The sequence below is a fragment of the Notamacropus eugenii genome, chromosome 1 (genome assembly GCF_028372415.1).
Source record: "Notamacropus eugenii isolate mMacEug1 chromosome 1, mMacEug1.pri_v2, whole genome shotgun sequence".
NCBI classification, from domain to species: domain Eukaryota; kingdom Metazoa; phylum Chordata; class Mammalia; order Diprotodontia; family Macropodidae; genus Notamacropus; species Notamacropus eugenii.
Window position 1 is genome coordinate 705,555,913 of NC_092872.1, and position 19,999 is coordinate 705,575,911.

General features: G+C 48.5%; 2 protein-coding genes across 4 annotated transcripts in view; one reads left to right on the forward strand and one right to left on the reverse strand.

Annotated features, from left to right (window-relative positions):
- The first annotated feature begins 49 nt into the window (after positions 1–49).
- Positions 50–19,278, forward strand: CTU2 (cytosolic thiouridylase subunit 2). 2 transcript variants are annotated; one of them, XM_072636329.1, is made up of 15 exons: positions 50–190; positions 5,844–5,918; positions 10,930–11,008; positions 11,470–11,529; positions 12,310–12,370; positions 13,200–13,309; positions 13,687–14,012; positions 14,124–14,259; positions 16,440–16,571; positions 17,030–17,121; positions 17,337–17,440; positions 17,602–17,761; positions 17,924–17,990; positions 18,131–18,189; positions 18,724–19,278. In XM_072636329.1, exons 1-15 carry the CDS (start codon positions 120–122, stop codon positions 18,803–18,805), a joined length of 1,614 nt encoding a protein of 537 aa, XP_072492430.1. In that variant the 5' UTR covers positions 50–119; the 3' UTR covers positions 18,806–19,278. The 2 variants fall into 2 exon arrangements, with proteins under 2 accessions (XP_072492430.1, XP_072492431.1); XM_072636330.1 differs by lacking the exon at positions 18,131–18,189.
- PIEZO1 (piezo type mechanosensitive ion channel component 1 (Er blood group)) overlaps positions 19,217–19,999 on the reverse strand; it is a 173,136-nt gene continuing 172,353 nt past the window's right edge. For both annotated transcript variants that reach the window (XM_072636328.1, XM_072636327.1), the window contains one exon: positions 19,217–19,991. In XM_072636328.1, the coding sequence (XP_072492429.1) occupies positions 19,742–19,991 (250 nt within the window). In that variant the 3' untranslated portion in view covers positions 19,217–19,741. The remainder of the gene's footprint in view (positions 19,992–19,999) is intronic.

Sequence of the window (19,999 nt, forward strand, 5' to 3'; positions counted from 1 at the left end):
TCCTAAGTCATCTCACGGCGCCGCCGGCGGTCACGTAATCGGCCCGCGACCGTCGCGTGGTGACGTCATCGGCGCGCGCCGCTCCGTCCGCCAGCCGGCTGCCGGGAGCCTCCGGGACCATGTGTCAGGTGGGCGAGGACTACGGGGGGCCCGGGCCGGCGGAGCTGCAGCCGAAGCTGCCCTGGCGCGGGTAAGACGCGGGCCGGACGCGGGTCCCCGGAGAGCGAAAGGAGCCTCAGGCCGAGCCCGTGGGGCTGGGGAGAGAAGGCTGGTCCCTGGGTCGGACCCCGCCCCTTCCGCGTTGGGAACCTCGGGGCCATCCCGCACAGCCCCCTCCCCCCGCCCCCAGCAGGAAACATTTATTAAGCGCCTACTGTGTGCCTGGCACTATGGATGCAAAAAGAGGCTAGAGGCAGTCCCTGCCCTCGAACAGTGAGACGGGTCCCGGGCAGCGTGAGTGGCCTGGTCAGAGCCCACGAGTGGGCGGACTCTGAACCCAGGGCCTCGGACCCCGCGGCCAGTCTTCAGCTTCAGGGCTCCTCCTGGGCGCGCCTGCCCCACCCCTGCCCTGGAGGAAGCCTTGCTTGCCTGGGGGTGCCTCCTGGGTTAAAGGCAGGGGTTGGAGGCGATGCCCGGGCACAGCTGGTGAAGCTGGCAGCGTGAGCTTGAGCCAGTCCCATCCGCAGGCTGCCCTCCCATCTCTTCCTCTTTGAGCATTTGCTGCAGGGATGATCAATTCCCGAGAAAGTAAGAGCAGGAAACTCCCTGGGGAGGACCCAGCAGACCCTGTGCTCAGATTCGTGCGGGGCATCAGTGAGATAGGGGTACAGGCATGTCTGCCCAGATGGTCTTCTACAAGTCAAAGGCTTGTGACCACCCTGCATTGATCGTCCGTGGCACCATTTTTCAGACAACAGCTTGTGCTCACCTGGTGTCTCTGTCACCTTTTAGTAATCCTTACAGTATTTTAAACTTTTTTATTGTTATATCTGTTAGGGTGATCAGTGATCTTTGATGGTACAATTGTCATTTGTTTTGGGATGCCAGAAGCACTGACGTAGTCAATAGTGTGTTCTGACTGCTCCACCGACCAGCAGGACCACCCTCCCCTCTTTCCCATCCCCTCCGTGGGTCTCCCTGTGCCCTGACATACAACAGTATTGAAATCAGGCCAGTTAATAACCCCACAATGGCCTGTAAGTGTTCAGGTGGAAGGAGAAGTCAGTCAGTGTGGCAGACATCTTTGTCATCTTCTTTTAAGAAGTGCAGCTGCCCACCGCAACCTCACCTTCAGCAGCCACCACCTAGCTCAGTCATCAATCTGTCTACATTGAGGCAAGCAAGACCTTCCACCAGCAAGGAGATTGTGAATGGCTGAAGGGTTAGATGATGTATGTTTTAGCTATAAAGTATTTTTAAGTTAAGATAGATATGTGAAGAGTTTTTCGACTATGATCTACTTAATTGACTGTTGTGTATACATGACTTTTCTTTGTGCTCTTAAACCAAAAAATTCACTTCCTTTTTTGCAGATATTCTCATTGTTGTGGTGATTTGGAACCACACCTCAAATATCTCCGGGATATGCCTGTAATTAAGAGTACTTACCAATAGGAGTGGGGTGGGGAACGGTATGACCATCCGTTTACTTTGTGTTTGATTTTAATTCTAAAATCTGTGGATCCAAAGACTAAAGCAAATTGAGAACTTCCTTATTATGTAGCCTGAAGATACTCTTTGCACTTGTATAGAAATGCCGTATGTTGTGTGATAAACCACTGTTTGGGGTGGAAGGCTGCTGAAGGAATGTGGAAAGGCCCCTATGGAAAGGACTTGAGCTGAGGAAGCCAAGAGATGGAAAAGAGGGAAGGAGTTTAGTGCAAAGGGGTAGAGGTGGAGATAAGACTTGTCCACTGAATGGTTTGAGGGGCTGGTACATGGAAGGACCGGGTGCCTCAACAGAAATATGGACATTGGAGGAGAGGTGAGCTTGGTAGTAAAGATAATGAATTTTACTGTATATAGGTTGACTTTGAGATGCAGGTAGGACATCCAGATGGAGAAGGCAGTATCTAAATCTATTCTGTTAATGGCCCCTGAGTGCCATAGGGCAGGGCAGCCTTACTCTTACTGAGATGCTCATACTTTTAGGGCCCTCACTCTGAAGCAGCAGGATCATCCTTCCCCATCACTTCAGTGAACAGGAAGCCACCAAACTGCTGTTCTAGTGAGATGGAAAACCAGCAGGCCTTCCTTAAGTCTCTGCTGGCTCTACCAGGCCTCCTGATGTGCTTTCCACTGGCATTTCTGTTGCCTACCAAACACACCCTCAGGGTTGCCATATATTCTGTAGGACTGAACTCTACTAGTGTTCCAACAATCCTTGTTGCCTCCTCCAACTAGAATTTACGCTCTCTCAGAGCAAGGACTGTCTCCATTTTCTATTTATATGAGCACTTAATAAATGCCTTTTGACTTCATTTTAAGTGGGGCTGGAGCTTGACAGAGGTTAGGGCAACCTCTTTGAATTTGCCAAGGGATAGTGCATAGAAAGCTCCAAGGCAAGGGCCAGGGGAGAGCTATCAGGGACACCTCTCCAGAGTGGGATGGAAGGCAAATGAAGATCCATCCCAGAGGATGTCAGGAGCCGTCTGTAGGAGGAGAAAGCATGTGATGCCCCTGAAACCAAAGGAGGTTTACTTTGTCTGGAGCGTCCACAGCTTTGGAGGCCGAGTGCATAAGAACTGAGGAAAGGCCACCAGATTTAGCAGTTAATTAATAGATAAACTTGGAAAGAGCAGTAGAGTAGTGGAATCAGTAGCCAGATTGCAAGGGTTTGGAAAGTAAGTGGGAGGTAGAAGTGTAAATGTCTGCTATGAGCTTGGCTGTAAAATAAGAGGGGAGAACAGTTGGGGCTCACATAGCCAGGTGATGGGCAGACCAGAGCCAGGGAAGAGAGGACAAGGAGGTGTGGGGGAGGGATAAGAAGAGGACCTCGTTTTTCTTCTTCAGTTTGGTGCAGTGGTGAAAGTGGTGAAAGACAGGGGTGGTGTAGGGGAGCAGCCTGGGGGGAGGGGAGGAGCCCATCCACCATGTGATTGGACTTTCTCCAGCATTGTTGAGTGAGAACTAGCCCTGGAGCCAGGAAGACCTGAGTTCCTATTCTATCTCTGACACACATTAGTTGTGTGACCCTGGGCTAGTCACTTTGATGGGGTGATGGGACCTGTACCCCTAAAAGGAAAAGACTGTGTCTTTGAAAGCAACCTAGTCACTTCACCTCTAAGACTACTGGTAGCAGAAAAGGGACTTTGTCCAGATAAAATTACAGGTCCAGTCCCTGCCCCTCCAGAAGCGTTTAGTAGTCTATGTATAGCAGAAAAGGAGCCTAGGAAATGGACCCTGGGGAGGGGCAGGCTGGAGTTTGTCCAGGCCTGGAACTTAGGGCCTAGGCCAGGGGATTCAAAGGTAGAGGACACTATAAATTTGATCACCTGGTGTTAAGAATGGGGAGAGGAGCATGAAGCTCCTGAAGGGATGATGCTGTGAGAGAATAGATTCGGATTCAGGTGGGATGGAGGGACTGGAGGTGAGGCCACAGAACAGGATTAGGAGGAGGGAGGCTGAGAAAGAGGGACTAATGCACTCTAAGTAGGGACGAGGATTTTGGACTTGGGGATCTTGGATAATCCTGGATGATGATGAGATCTCAGTGGTTGAGGATTGGAAATTAAGGAGGTTTCTGAACCGGTAAGTCCTCATGCTCTCAGGGGCCTCACCAGAGGTAAAAAGCACACTGGAAGACTGAGCCAGGGACTGACCATTTACTGTACATGTGCCTGGGAGAGGTCACTGCCTCTCTGAATCTCAGTTTCCTCATTTTTAAAATGATTTAAGGTCCCTTCTAGCTCTGAATCGTATGAGCCTCTTTCTGGAAGTCTGGTTATTGATGTTTAAACCTCAAAAGTGCTGTATAAATGTAACTATGAGTGACAAATGCTTGCAACTAAAGCCATAGACGTGTCAGTCAAGTAGGAAGAGCAGGTGACTTGGAATCAGGACTTGGGTTTGAATTCCAGCTTACATTCCCATCCCACTTTAGCATTCCAGACCGTTTTAGAAATTTCTGGAGAGCAGAAGGCAAACTCTTAAAAGATCGAAGGTTTCTGTATCATCTAATCCAGGGGTTCTTCACCTGGGGCTTCTGGGTGATTTTAGGGGACTATGAACTTGTAGATTACTCTTTAGTGTAACTGATTTCCTTTGTAATCCTCTGTATTTTATTTTATGGTTTAAAAACATTATTCTGAGAAAGGTCCATAGGCTTCACTAGACTCTCCAAGGCTCTAGTGCAAGTGAATTATTTTGGATCTAGTCCAGTCTTTTCATTTTACAGGTAAGGAAAGTGAGGCTCACAGAAAGGAAGTGATTGGCCCAGATTCACATAGGTAGTAGGGAGCAGAGCCAGGTTGTCTCCAAATCCAAAGTTCTTTCCACTATTCTATGATGCTGCTTAATAAATAATTACCTCTTGAATTGATAAGGGAGAGACAGGAACCAGACAGGCCTCTTAGGGCCTGTTTCTTTCTGTGAAATGAAGGTAGTGGATTAGCTCCTCTCTAAGATCCTTTTCCTCCTAGCACTGCTGGATCCTCAGGGAGTGGATGAACATACTCCTCCATACTCAGACCCAGCCTGTGCCTGTTAGGTGATTTTCAGCTTATGGCCTAGGTTGATGGACCAGTTAGGTCTCCAGTGTCCAGCCAGGCCCAGGCATGTTTTCTTTGGGTCCAAAGTATTTGTGTGTTTCACACCTTTCTGTGTTTTGGCCTTGTTAGGAGGCACCAATTTTCTGGGTTTCTACAATTCCAGAAACATTTGTGTGGTTCCTGCTATGTACAAGACACTGGATGAAGATGTATCCAATAGCCTAGCTCCTTGGACATTTTGTTAATGAAACGTGTCAGCCACACCAGCTTTTGAATTACTAAGGATAAGAAAAAATAGCTGACTTTTATATAAATATCTCCTGTTCTACCACGTATTTCATAAGGTAGATAGCTGTTAGTATTCCTAGTTTTATTACATTTTATTGATGGCTTCTGTCTTTATTTCATTGCCATTTTACTTCCCCCAGTCCCTATCGAATTCTCTTGTGACTGAAAAACCATACACAGTTATGCAAAAATTTCTAATTTAGAGACCGTAGACAGGATTTGGGTTTGGTAGTCAGCCTGTGGCTGAGGTATGCTTCCAGACTTTTGAGGCCTTTGTTGACTTTACATACTTCCATCATTCTGCTGGAGTCGCTTTGATGGGGATGGGCTCTGGGCTGTGCTTTTGGGAAAGGCCCCTCGACTTCCCCACACAGCCCCGATCCCGTTCCCATCCACTGAACATGTTCTCTTGGTTCTGATCTGATGATTTCCATTTTAGAGATGAGGAAATTGGCTCACAGAGGATGTGGCCTAGTCAGGGTTACACAGCTAGTCGGGGACTCACCTCCTGCAGCCTACCATCCTAGGTACTCTTGAGAGGAAGAGCAGCCTAGGGAGGTGGTGAGGAGCCTCAGATCATCCCCTTGGCATCTTTGAAGCTATACCACCACTTGGTGAAATAGGCAGGCAGAAGAGTGCCCAGCGGAGGTGCATCTTGTCTGTGATGGGCTGAGCCTGGGGTAGCCAAGTGTCCTGCCTGCAGGGGTGACACTTGTCCAACTCCTGGCCCCTCCCGATGACCTGTGAACCCACACTGTGACTTTACAGGATACAACTGTACGTGGGCTTTTAAACCATAGCCAGGCCATCTTCACAAGCCTGTTCTTTTCCTTTTCTTTGTTTAAGCTGTGAGCAGAGATGCATGAAGTGCAAGGAGGGTTTGCCGGTCTTAATCATCCGTGCGGGAGATGCTTTCTGCAAGTGAGTATGTGGTGCTTTGGCGAGGTGGGGGAGCAGCTGAGACCTCTCTGGTTGGATGCCAAGCTGACTTCGATAACGGTTATTCACAACTACCTTTACACTGCTGGAGGGAGGGCTCCATTTAGCCAGAAGGTGGGGGCATTGTTTCTTTTTTGCCTTGATTGTTCCTCTGTTAAATAAGAATAAAGTCTCAGTGACCCTGGACGGTGGACTAGAGAGAAATCTTGCTGATGGTATTAAGAGGGGTGTGTTCTTGACTAGGATAAAGTGGTTGTGCCCTGGTCTCAGGGGAGAACTCTGATGGAGCTATCAGTTGGGGAGTAGGGTGTCCTGACGAACGATTTCAGAGCATTTACCTTTTTTATTCAACAGCTATTTAAAATTTACTCTGTCTCTCGGGTTGGATCATAATAGGTCCCTGCCCAAGCACCTCTTAATGGTTATTTTTGCCCTCCTAACTCTGAGTGAATGTAAATAGTAACTTTCTCTTTTGGCCAACAACCCTGAGGGTCTTCCCTTCCTACTGTGATTTTTTTTTTTTAAAATAAAAGGGGCCATCCCTTGATTCCGCTTCTTAAAGAGGCCTATTCACTGAATGGGCGTTGCCTCACTCAAAGTGAGAACGGGAGCAGATCTTACCTTCAGAGGGCCAGGATCTCCCATTGCATCCTGGGCCTCTGGAGGAGAAAGTGAGACTGGTGACCTTGCACAGCCCTCCCTCCCTTAGCAAAGGACACACGGAGCCCTGTGCTGATCCTCTAGGCCAGCTTGCTAGTGAAACAGATGAGGAAACTGAGGCCCGAGATCACACAGGCCAGAATGAGGAGAGCCACTATTTGGATCTGGGTTCTCTGATTCTAAATCTAGCCCTTTTCTTTATTTTGAGATTTTATTTTTTTCTAATGACCTTAGTCATGGACAGGAACACATCAAAATACAAAGGAGAATGGGAAAACAGATCAGAAGCGTGTGTGCGTGTGTGCATGTGCATACGTGTGTGTGTGTATGTGTGTATATGTGTATGTGTGTGTGTGTGTGTGTGTGTAGTTTAACAAGGTAGTTAATAGGATTTCTCTAGATTCCCTTCTGTGTATTTTTAAAAATGTCTTATTAATAATCTTGATTTTTCATGTCTATATTACCATCCCCTAACTCACTTCCCACTCTCCTTACCAAGCAGAAGCCCTCCTTTGTAAGAAACACGGATAGTCAACCCAAAGAAATCATATGCACATCTCGTGTACCTCTGCTCTGTCATGGGTCTGCATGGAGTTAGGCGCTCCTGTGCTCCATCATCAGTCTTTTGAGCCATGATTGGTTTCATCAGAGTCGTGAGGTCTTGGGAAGTTGTCTTCCCTTCTAACACTCTCACGGTTTTCACATAAGTTGTTCTTCTGGTTCTGTTTATTTCATTCTGCATCCATTTATGCAGGTCTTTCCATGTTTCTGTGAATCTGTCCTATTCGTTTTTTTATGTCAGAATAAGATTCCATTATGTTCATCTGCCACAATTTTTTCAGCTCTCCCCAGTTGACAGACCACTGTTTTGTTTCTAGTTCTATGCTATATTTTTATGGGCCTTTGCCCTGTATCCTCTGACCCTGTGGGGTCTGTGTCAGGAGGTCCGGGCTGTGCATGGGTGGACGACTTTCCCAGTGGCTTTTGTGGGTGGCCAGACGTTTTCACTGTTCACTGTTCTTTCAATGGGACCACGGAGCCTGCCTTCCCACAAGCCCTCTAGCCATTGCTGTTTTCTTCTTAGAATTGTCCTGTTTCCCAGTCTGATGGGTGGGAGAGGGAACCTCCAAGTGGTATTCCTTTGCATTTCTTTTATTAATAGTAACTTGGAAAATTTTTCATGTGGTTGTTGATAGCCTGGATTTCTTTAATAACTGCATTCTTAGCCAGACTAACATAGTATTACATGATAAGTGCATCAGAAAGTTGGAGGACAAAGTGCCATGCATGTTAGGTCTGAAAAGGTTGTTACCAACCGCACAGGAGCAGGTAGGCCAGCTGGGTTACTGCCCAACAAAAACCATTCTGTAAAGTGAGTGAATGCATATTAATCAAGAATAACCCATCCTCTGTAGCTTTAGCTCAGTTCCTCTCAGCTCAGACCCAGAGCCAGAGGTGGGAGAAACAGGATGTGGGGAAGAATTAGGTTTTATGCTTTTAAGATTTTTTAAAAATAAAAGTTTTTTGGTAGGTAAACTTTTGTGCATCAGGAAAAATTTGCAATCTGGTTTTTGAGAAATACTGGGCCAGAGGTCTTGGAGCTGGTCAGTGATCTGTGGGTGGACACTGACCCAGGGGAAGTATTTGTGTCAAAGGATCATACCCATTCTGCTAGAGCTGTGCCAGTTTTGAGAAGACCACCTGGGTGGAAGAGGAGTTGTTGCTGTGAAAGGCGTGTTCTTAGGGTTGTACATGGCCATTAGAAATTATTTTTAGGTCTGGAACTCTCTGATGAGTCAGGATTTTGGAGCTGGCATTCAGAAATCATGCTCTGCATGCTAGAACATAGCCATAAAAAGATTAGTGGAACTAAGTAGATATAGTTTAAAAAAATAATCCTGCTTTCCAGTTCCCAGATATATTAGAGGTGGACAATAAATCTGGATGATGAGATATATTCTTTTATTAAATATATTAAAATGTATAGAATTGTAGTACACTTAAAGACATTAGAGACCACTTAATCATTAATCATTAGAGCATAAAGATAATCATTAAATAAATTATCTGAAACTCGTAATGAATTTGTCAATTTAGACAATTAACCAATAATACAATAAGTGCAGACCTCTTCTACTGACTCCAAGCTTCCCATGAAAACCAAAGACGTGTCTTTTCAGTTCTAACATTTTACTGGTGTTGCCACATTGTAATTAATCAATCAACAAGCATTTATTCAGTGTCCACTCTGCCAAGCTCCAGGTGTGGAGCCCCACTGACTTGGAAGAACTCGGATGACTATCCCACAAAGGTCCCATTGGCTCAGGGTGGGTTTGGGGAGATGGTAGCATGTAACTGATGAGGAAGTCCAAGGAAAAGCTTTTGGAAGTTCTTCCTTCCCAAGGAAGCCTTTTACTCTAGGAGTAAAGAAATCCAAAGAATTGTAGGGTCCTGTGGTAAGATGTAGGTGTGGCGGGAGGACCATGGAGTACTCCACTAGTGTCCAGGTGATGATCTGCGCAGGGAGGAGAGCCTTCTTTGCATTTGGTGGCCCCCTAGCGGTGAACTTTGAGGAAACCATGAACCAGAGCCCCAGAGGTTGGGGAGGGTATGAGGAGTGTGCTCTCTCTGTGTCACTGCAGGCAGCTCTTGAATTTAGATCACAGACCCAGCAGGACATGAGAGCCTAGTCACTCATATATTTTTATGGTGCATTCTGTACAGCAACCCTTCCAGGTCAATCGCCCAAAGATGATTATCCCCATTTTACAGGTAAGGGTCACAGCTCAGAGAGATGAGGGTCCTGGCCCCAGTCAGCTAAAAGATCAGAAATGGAGCCATCCCTTGCACCAGAGTGGCCCAACGTAGAGCTCTTGTGACTTTACAGTAAGGCAATGAGGTAGTTTTTTACCAGGGAAATTTCCTACCTGTAAGTCTAACTTGAGAGAGAAGACTATCTTGGAACACATTCAAATAGGTGTTTCTCTTCATAAAGTTTTGTATTGATGGCTTTGTTTTCCCAGCACATTGGGACACCCAGAGAGCCATCCTTCCTTACAAAGATTATAAAGAAAGAGAAAAGAGCAGTTCAGCAGAACTAAACAGCATATCAGACTTGTCTGACAGTATTTTGTAGTAGCCCCTCTACAGTTAAGGAAGGGAGGTGCTTTTTTATCAGCTTTTTTGTGTCCCAAATTTATCAGAACAGTTATAGTGCATCTAGTTCTTCTGGCCTCGCTATGTATCTATTAATATCATTCTGCTTATGTGTCTCTGAACTCTTGGTATTTGACATTTCTTAGTGCAATAATCAGTTCTATTCCTTTGCATTTTTGTCCTACAGTTTAGTCCTAGCCAGCTGACCTCAACTTTATTTCCAGTTTTATTTCTGTATAACCACAAAATTTTCTGCTATGAATATTTTGATACACATGGGCCTTTTCACCTTTGACCTCCTTGCTTAGCAGGGGGATCTGTGATTCAGAGTGGCCATTTTAGTCATTTTGGGTGACATAGTTCCAATTAGCTTTCCAGAATGACTAGACCAATTCACAACCCTACCAGTAGTGTATCAGTGGGCCTGGCTTCCTCAATCTCTCCATCATTCACTCTTTCCATCCATCTGTTGTCATTTTGCCAATTTGCTACGTGTGGTAAAGTGAATTTCAGAGCTGTTTCAATTTGCATTTCTCTTTATTATTAGTGATTCAGAACAGTTTTTCACATGGTTGATATTAGTTTACAGTTCTCTTGAAAACTCTTTGTATAGATTTTTGATCACTTACCTCTTGGGAAATAATCCTCAGTCTTACGTATTTGTTCATTTGAACACATGTTGAAGAGAAGGGAAGAGGGAGCTCTAAAGCAGTCTTGTCTTAGTATGTTTGAGTTGGGTCAAACCCAATGATAGTGTTAGTACATAGACCACACCCCCACCCTACCTTGCTAAGGGTTTCCTGTTTTTACTTAGGCACCATAGACAAATGGAATTTCTTCCTATGGAATCTCATTTTGTGGGGGGTTTTCTTCCCTTGTTGGGAAAATGGAGTCTCGATTGATCAGTTAGTAAGCATTTGTCGAAGATCTATATGCCAAGCACTGTGCTAAGCTGTGGGATTACAAAGAAAGGGGAAAGACAGTTCCTGACCTCGAGGAGCTTCAAGCTTTATGAAAATAGGACTATCTGACTTTGGGAAGTGAACCATCTAGCCTGAAGAAGCCCTTCATGAAACTCTAGATGGTGCACAGTTGGTTCAGTGTCAACCGCAGTAGAGAAAACAAGTTTGCTTAAATTTGTGTGGTTCCCATTAATATTTTGTTTTCTTTTTTCTAGAGACTGTTTCAAGGCATATTATATTCACAAGTTCCGAGCAACGCTAGGAAAAAATCGACTCATCTTTCCAGGAGAGAAGGTACTTTGCATGCATGTGGGTGTGAGTTCACCAACTCATTGGTGTCCTAGATGTGGGAGGGGGAGGGCAGATTGGTTTGTGGCAGATTGCACAACTCTGGCACCCTGAGTAAGGAAGCTCAGTATTTCTTGGGTTGGTGATCTGTTCGGTTCCACTCCCTTAAACGTGACTATTATCAGGTAATACCCAACAAGATAGATATGGGATATGAGCCCTGTTCTCTGACACTTCCACATATGTTTGATATTTTTGTGTGCTGAGGAGGGAGGAGATTTTCAGTTACACAAAGAAGACCACCTAGTCCTTGGTTTCTGGGCTAAGTATAGTCCCTTAAGCTTTGGTTTGCTCTGATTTTGATGGGAAGGAGCCCAGTTTCCTGGTGATCTCTATGGCTGGGACTTTAGATGAGTAGAAGAGAGAGTTAATATTTAAAATCTGATGTTTCTGCATTGCTCTTTCAGGTCCTTCTTGCATGGTCTGGTGGTCCCTCATCCAGCTCAATGATCTGGCAAGTCCAAGAGGTATTTTCATAGGGTTTTAATTTCCTAACCTTGCCACTTTCCTTTAAGGGTAAAACTTGGAGGGAATTTCTTGCCCTTCCATAATTTTACTGAAAGTTATGATGGGGGTGCCCAGTGTCATGTTCTCTCTGACTTAGTGATCGCAGAGCTTCCTCCTCTGACCCAGATCCAAACACTTCCTGTAATTGAGGGTTACCAGAGGCCCCACAACTTCTGTCCTGGCCTCAGGCAGCCCTTGGCCCTTCTCCCTACGATCAGCCTCTCTTGCATTGGATTTTACAGAGGTGGCTGTCACAGATGCCAAAGGATGGTCTTAAAGTTTCCCTTGGTGGGAACTCTAAGTAGTAGACAGAGTGTAGTCATGGACAGGCAGAAATGCCAGTCACTGGACCATTGAACATATCTTTTGGGCTACATTTTACTAGATCCAAATGCTGCTGAGGCTGAGGTCTGGGGACTGGGCTGAGGTGCTTGGGTATCTTTCTACAGAGGGTACAAAGGAACTTTCTTAGAGTCGTCAGAAGGAAGCACCGTGCTTGAGGGTAGGTCTTCTGTGGAAGGTGAGGCTGGAGAGCCTGCAGTCATCAGTCTGATCCTGAAGGATTTTGAAAGAGCTTCCCAGGGACTGAGTCGGCTTTCATCTTAGGTTATTATTTCTTTATGGCAGAGGTTGAATTCAGAAGAAGTAGTGGCTTGGTAGTCTGTTTTTGACAAAAACACATCCTTCTCTATTTAAGTTCACTGCTGATACCTTAGTTAAGTGTCTGTGTTATTTTTTAGGGTTTGAGTCGAGAATCTGCAAAAAGGCTCCGCTTTGTGCCAGGCGTTGTCTACATCGATGGTATGTAGTGTGAAACCCATGCCCCTGAGACCTTTGCCCCTGCCAAACCCTGTTGTGCGTGTTTCAGAAAGAAGCTACCAAAGACTGCAGGGATGTTTTGCTTCTCCAGAAAAGTGTAGAGAATTAATATGTCTAGATCAAGGTGCTATTGAATGTTGGTCAGCATCAACTTTTAAAAATGGTGTAACTAGCATGTGACTCCACTTCCTCATCAGTAAAACCAGAGGAAGAATCCTTGCCCTATCTTCCTTATGGGAGTATCAAATGAACCTTTGACAAGTGTGTGCCATTGTGCAAATGTGAGGGAGTATTATTAGATTTAGTGGCTTTGCTGATGCCTGAAATACAGAGAACAAGAGCTCCATTTGTTGTCCTACAGAGTCTCCATTAATAGAGCTTTTGATTCTTTTTTAGTAAGAAGTGTGGCTTCTTAGGAGTTTTCCAGGGGTCAGCTCTTTAGTTGTATGAAAGGTGGAGGAATCCCTCGGCTTCAGCGGGAGCCTGTGGCTTTCTGAAAGACATTTTTAGCCAGCAGACTCTTGCCCTTATAAACACCACTCTTTGCTAAATTTATCTACAGTAGGTCAGATCCTTCATCCAATTTAGCTTGTAGCATTTTAGCCCTAAAGTCTTTTTCTTGTATTTTTTGCTCAACCTGTGGTAGAAATGTGGCCCCTGGGGCTCTTCGGTCCTTTTTGGTTCTAGAGGTGGAACCCTTCACACTCACATGCCTCACTTTGGATAAGAGTGAGGGAGAAGCAGTACCTACTGGGAGGTTCTCTTCTTACTTCTCCAACCAGAAACCTATGGCTCTTCCTTTTTTTCCTAGAGGGAGCAGTTTGTGGGCAGAGTCCAGAGGAGAGAGCAAAGACCATGGCTGAAATGAAGCTGATCCTGAAGACAGTTGGCTTCCCATATCATCTAGTCTCATTAGAAGAGGTAGGCAGTTTACCCCTGTGGCCATTGAACCTGGAGAGACTTTGGGTCTGGACCAAAACATCGTGCCAGTTAAAGGGCTTTCTCTGTGTTCACGGGGAGCTGGCAAACCAGTGGCACCATGGTATTGATTTGTGATGTTTAGTGAAACCACTTGAAATTTGCAGTGAATCTTCTGAGCTCTAGAGTGGTTCAGCTCAGGATTATGTTCCTTTAGGGGAGATGTTGCCAGTTGACATATAAAGTCAGGAATCTTCTGAAACTTCTCCATCCACAGACTGGGGTGGGGAGCACCATAGCCCCACTGCCCTCTTTTACACAGCTAAGTATGTCAAATTGAGAATCTTTACTGTGACTTCTTGTTCTCAATGTCCCTGCAGGTTTTCAACTTACCCACGTCAGTCTTACAGCCTGTTTCCCAGGGCTCCAGAGGGTCTGAGAATACCTACAAGGAAGCCGTGGATGGCTTTATCCAGCAGCAGCAGCAGCAGCAGCAGAGACTACCAGGGGAAGGGGGCAGAGAAGCTGTCCTGTGTGATGAGCAGATCCAGGAAAAGCTGAGACAGCTTAGCACCCAGGCTCCAGTGGGTCAAGAGGAAGTTCCTGGTGATAGCCTCCCCAGACTGTCACAAAGCACAGCTTTAATGGCTCTGTTCAGCTCGGTGAAGACTCTGACTGCCAAAGAGGAGCTTCTGCAGACCCTTCGGTGGGCCCGGCTCTCTGGGTGGGGGTGGTGATTTGCAGAGCCACCCTCTGTTTTCCAGAGCAGTGGCTTCATCAGCCACTCACCGTGCCTGGGCGCCTCTTTGTTTTGTAGGGCCCACCTGATCCTGTATGTAGCTCGGGTGCAAGGCTATTCCAAAGTGATGCTGGGCGACAGCTGTACCCGCCTGGCCATCAAACTCATGACCAATTTGGCCCTGGGGAGAGGGGCTTTCCTTGCCTGGGACACAGTAAGCACTGGCAAAGAGTGGGCATGTTCCGGGGATACTCATGGGATTTGAAAGGCTTTTCTGTTGTGGGAGAGTCACAGTACATTCTGCATGAGAGGAAGTCTGGTCTTAGATGCAAGGGTAGGTTCTTCTGGCATCCCAGGTCAGGCTCCTAGTCAGCAGACAGAGCAGGAGAGGGCATGTTGTTTTCAGCTGCTTCCTTTTAAGAGCATTAAGAAGCAACCAGTGTTCCAATTCCCAGGGTCCTCTGTGCTAAGAACCTCTAGATCCCCTCCTCTCCTTCCTCTCTTCCCAACCTGCTGCATCTAGAAATGCCAGGGTTCCCTAGGCAGGAGTAGAACAACTCAGAGTGCCCCTTCTCTCTTAACCTCACCTCCCTTTGTCTCCCTCCCTAGTAGGTGGGATAGATTCTATGTGGGTCTTTTGCCCCACCAAAGTGACCCACAATCCAAAAAGTTTGGAACAATGCACGTATGTCCTCTGGCTGCTTTCCCCATAGGCCAGGACTGCAAGGTCAGTAAAGTCCGGGCTCTCTGGGAGGTTGCTGTTCCTAGGACCCAGAGCTGCTCCAAGTTTCTGTTTCTGCTCCGTCTGACTGAGTCAGCTTCCCTTGCTTTGCTGGAAGGTACAATTTGCCCCAAACCACTGGACATGCTCCCAGCAGGGTCCAGAAACTGCAGGAGCTCTAATGAGGCTCAGGAACAACCTGTAGGGCCCACGTTCTCCAGCTTGCTGGGGACAGAGTAAGGTTTTCAAAGCCATAAAACAGAATCCATAGGAAACTAATTATGTTGTAATACAATTATCAGGACTCCAGGTCCAGGAGCAATTAGAGTTGAAAAAAACCACCCTTATAACAATGATCAGTAACTGCCTGCCTCAGTTTTTTCGTCTGTAAAATGGGGACAGTAGTAGCCCCAACACCCAGGGCTGTTGTAAGGATCAATGAGGTGATCGTTGTAAAACACTCAGCACAGTGCCTGGAACATAGTTGGTGCTCTCTAAGTATTAGCTATTATTGTTCAGTGGATCCTAGATTACTGAAATCATTTTAACAAGGCTATCTCTCTCTCTCTTACATGACTATCAAGGGGCAGGTAGGTGGTGCAGTGGCTAGAGCACCAGTGCAGGAGTCAGGAGGACTTGAGTTCAAATCTCACCTCAGACACTTGACACTCACTAGCTGTGTGACCTTGGGCAAGTCACTTAACCCCAACTGCCTCCTCCTGGGTCATCTCCAGTCATCCTGATGAATATCTGGTCACTGGATTCAGATGGCTCTGGAGGAGAAGTGAGGCTGGTGACCTGCACAGCCTTCCCTCACTCAGAACAAAGTCAAATGCAAGTCATGTCATCATTTCTCTGATGGCATGGTCTTCTTTGGCAACGAAGGATGAACACACACACAACCATCATGTACTTAATTATTGCTCTAATTTCACTGTGATCCCCTGGGAAGAGAGTTGGTCCCAGTGGAGACATTTCTTTCTAATGTCTTTGAGAGGCCCAGTGATGATTTGTGTAGACCAGAGGTGGGCTGAATTGACCCTGGTACCGGGGTGAACTTGGAGTGTCTTACACCAAGCTTAGAATGACACTTAAAGGCTGCTGCCCTTCAGCCCAACTCTCTGGCCATGGGATGCAGGGACAAGTGAGCAGAAGAGCCAGGGCCGCAGGAAGGTCATGGTCCCAGCTGAGAAGCCCACCGACACTGCTGGGGGGCCAAGGTTCCTCAGCTTCCTAGCAGCCTGGGACTGGGAATTCAGCTCTGTGCAGCCCAACCTCATCAGAGCCTGGAGGGAGAGAGGGAAGGAGACAGACAGACAGAGAGAAAAGAAAGAAATGGGCAACTCAGTGCTTGTCATCTGCCACCTGGAGGTGACTGGCAATGGTTTTTCTTGCCCAGGTAAATGAATTGTTGCCTGCCTGGGGGAAAATGTCTATTTTCCATGGCCAGTGTGAGTTTATAAAAATGTGATATTACTGGGAGGCCAACTTAACTGGGAGCACCCATGCCATGTCATTGTCCCATCCCAGGAGGCAGAGCCTTTGGGACCTTTGAGGAAGTGACCCTAGCAAGTTACCACGGAGGGAATCAACTCCACTAACAGCTTAATTTCTTCACCATTGTCCTACTGTGTGTGTGTGTGTGCACGTGTATACACTCTCCCTATCTCTAGGGCTTCTCAGATGACCGGCATGGGGATGTGGTCATGCTTCGTCCCATGCGAGACTACACCTTGAAGGAGATTGCTTTTTACAACAGGATGTTTGGAGTCCCCTCTGTCTTTACCCCAGCCATTGACACCAAGGTAGGGAGAGGCCCTGGTGTGGCAGGAAGCCCTTAGCCTTGTCATGATGGAGGTGGCCAGGTGTGGTGGCTGGAGGGCGGGATACAGAGTCCAAACCTAAGCTTTACATCCTCCCTCGGCCCCTTCACAGCTCTGTGGCCTCATTGTTGTCCCCTTTAAGAGGCAGGGGTGGGACCAGGTGGCCTCCAAGAATCTTTCCCTCTCTCCTGGATCTTATCAGTATCCAAAAGAGGAGACTGTCCTGATCACTCGTTGCAAGGGTGAAGGCCAGAGGTGCTTGTGAGAGCATGTGGGCTTGTTGGGGAGAACAGCAGTGGTGCAGAAGTTTGTTATTCCCTACTTGCCCGTTGTCAGGTCCATGTGCCCACTTAGGAGGGGTTTGAGGTCTGCTTTTAGAGAAGTGGGATCCCCTCCTGTAGCATGCCCTGGCCCAGCCCCACTTGTGCTTGCCTCCCCAGGCCCCAGAAAAGGCAAGTATCCACCGGCTGATGGAGAGCTTCATCCTCAGATTACAGGCCCAGTTCCCTTCCACCATCAGCACCGTGTACAGGTCTGACGTGGGGCTACAGGGCAGGATGCCAGGCCTGCCACAGGCCAGGGGCATGGAGTCAGCTGACCTGGGGGCGGGCTGGGCACAGAGCCCTGTGGGAGGCTGAGTAGTCCTGAGGATGTGAACTCCCAGAGCCTGGAACCAGGGCCAGGGGAGCTTGCTAGTGACGAGTCTGACTGGCCTCTCCTGTACTCCTCCCCAACCCGTGGTCCTAGGACGAGCGAGAAGCTGCTGAAGGCTCCCCGAGATGGGGATGCAGCCGGCCCTGGCACTGCCTGCTGCCTCCTTTGCATGTGCACTTTGGACATTGACAGCGCAGGTGCGTGCCCTTTTCCTCCTTCCCTTGGTTGCTTCTGGCTGGGACCTCAACTGGTGGGATGAGGAGTGTGTTCTCTCTGAATCTGATTTGGAGCTGACATTCTCCACGACCATCCTCCGGAGCCAGCCAGCCCCCAGAAAACCTTGATCTTTGCTTTGCAGACAGTGCCACTGCCTTTGGAGCTCAGACGTTGGAGCATCTGTCCCAGAAACCTTCGCCTGCCCCTGCACTGCCCGCAGGGGCTCCAGGGAAGCCTTGCTGTGCCAAAGGGACCAAGCGACAGCCAGGCTGCTGCCAAGATGCACAGCCATTGCCCGAGAGGTGAGAGCTGAGAGCTGGCCTGTGACTGTCGCAGGTCAGCCATACTCATGGGCCTTGGGTGGGGTTTGGGTAGCAGCTTCCTTCCCTCCTTGTGCCTGCTCTTCCCCCAGTGGGATGTGGGAGAAACCAGGTGATGGAACTGACTGTTCCTCCACCCTCTAGGGAGGAGCCTAGAGCCAGCTTCATCGAGCAGCTTTGCTACAGCTGCCGTGTGAACATGAAAGATGTGGTGAGTAGCATGATGCCTGTCTGGCCCTGGAGGAGAGGGGAGATCCAACAGGAGCACAGGGGAATCCTCAGGGTGGGAAAGGAGGGAGAAAAATGTTCATGGTGCTGCTAATGCCTAGGGCGGGGGGACCTCATTTGCAGCCCTTCCTGGAACCCCTGCCTCCCTATATCCTGATGGAGTCCCAGTGCCGGAGCCAGAGGTGAGGCAGGCCCAGCAAGGGCCTTCAGGACTGGTGGGGATCAAGGGGGATGCTACCAGAGCAACATGGCCCTTGGGGGGGGTCAAAGGGGGCTGCCAGAGGTGAAGCAGATGCAGCGTGGCCCTTCAGGGCCAGCGTTGGGGAAAGGTGGGGAGGTACCCTTCCTATACTGTTTGAAGGGCTAGGTGCTGCTAGTGGGACTGGGGCAGGGTGAGCTCCATCGGTGGGGATCTTCCTAGCACAGTTAATGACAGCTCTGTGCCTTGGGATAAAGGGGGGAGAGCAAACCAAAGCAGCCCTTCATATGGCCTTGGAGCCTCTTCTCTCTGGGCATCACTTTTTTGGATTGAGGCGTAACTCTGATGGGCACTGCCTGGTTCTGGGCCTGCAAGCTCCAGAACGGAGCTGCCCTCAGGGACTGGGACTGTTCTCATTAGGGATGTGCAAGTCCTAGTTCCTCTGGAAATCTGGGCATGACTTGGTTGGGTCCCTGACAGGAAAGGGGTTGGCCTAATGTCCATGGTTTTTCCTCAGGGCCTGGGAAAAGCAGGAGATACAAGAATTCTTGTTTGAGGAGAGCGAAGAGGATGACAGAGATGGGACCTGCCAGGACTGAGAACTGCCCTGACCTTCTCAGCCTGCTCCTCCCCAGTACAGTTGGAGGGGCTGGCAGCCAGGCATCCACTGTGGAACTGTGGGAGAATTGGGAGGTCAGAGGCCTTTACCCCCTCAGCTTCTAGGCCCAGTGTTGCCAGCCTAGCTGGACCCTTCCTGATGCCTGCCTCCATCTCCCCATGTGGGAGGCCACATGCAGTCAGAGGGCCTCCCACTGCCCAGGGCCACTAATTCCCAGACCCTCTTCTCAGCTTAGCTGCTGAGGGGTAGGGAACTGGCCCATCATCTCCTGGAGCTCCATGAAGGCTCTTTCCCCCACCCCTAACCCCCCCACAAAAACTGGTCATTCTTACTAGTCAGGATGGGGGGTGGGGTCTGAGGTAAGACAGTGAAGGAGACAAGCTAGGAGAGGTGAGGCCACAATTCACTCTTTAATTGTCCGTCTGCATAAATAAATCATTTTTAATTAGAAAACTCTACAGTACATCTGGGGCGACCCAAGTCCCTCCCTCAGCATGGCTGGCTCCTCCAGGCAGACGCATGGCTCTGCCCTTGGACTGGAGGCTGGGCCACCCAGGTGGCTAGGAACCAAGGCCAGCCATGGGCAGACCATGAAGAGGCGGGCCCTTGTGCCCCGGCTGAGGTTGCCATGCCCCTGATCCAGAGCGGGAGGCAGGGGCTGACCTTCTGCTGGGCTGGCTGTGGTCTGGATAGTGCTTCCTCAGATGCAGTTGCAGCCTTGTGGCTAGGCAGCCTCAGCACCTGCTGTGTGCTTCTGAGGCTTAGGGGAGACTGGGGCAGGCTAGCAGCAGCCCCCATTCCCAGGGCCCTGGGTGGGCCCTGCTCCTGAAGTCTGTGAGTCTCCCAGGTGGGTGCAGGGATGCAGCCTGCTTCCTAGGCCGGGCTCCTTTGACTGGAGAGAAGAGACACACAACACCTAGTCTTTTTCCCGAGTCCACTTGATCATGGTCTCTGGGGAGCGGTAGAGGAAGATGAGCTTGGCATACAGCTCCTCCTCCAGCTCTAGCTCCCGTGTCTCCCGCACCAAGAATATGTCCTGGCAGAGCTTCAGGATGCGGTCTACACAAGGCAGCTCCTCAAACATGATGGAGTGGGAGATCTCGCTGAAGAAACCCCGAACAAACTTGCCGATCACCAGTACGATGGACACATACAGCCCCATGATTCTGTCAGA

Coding starts and splice junctions, on each gene's coding strand:
- CTU2 (XM_072636329.1), top strand. CDS start 120: ATGTGTCAGGTGGGCGAGGACTACGGGGGGCCCGGGCCGGCGGAGCTG. Junction 5,919..10,929: donor GCGGGAGATGCTTTCTGCAA/GTGAGTATGTGG, acceptor TCTTTTTTCTAG/AGACTGTTTCAAGGCATATT. Junction 14,260..16,439: donor CTTTCCTTGCCTGGGACACA/GTAAGCACTGGC, acceptor CCCTATCTCTAG/GGCTTCTCAGATGACCGGCA.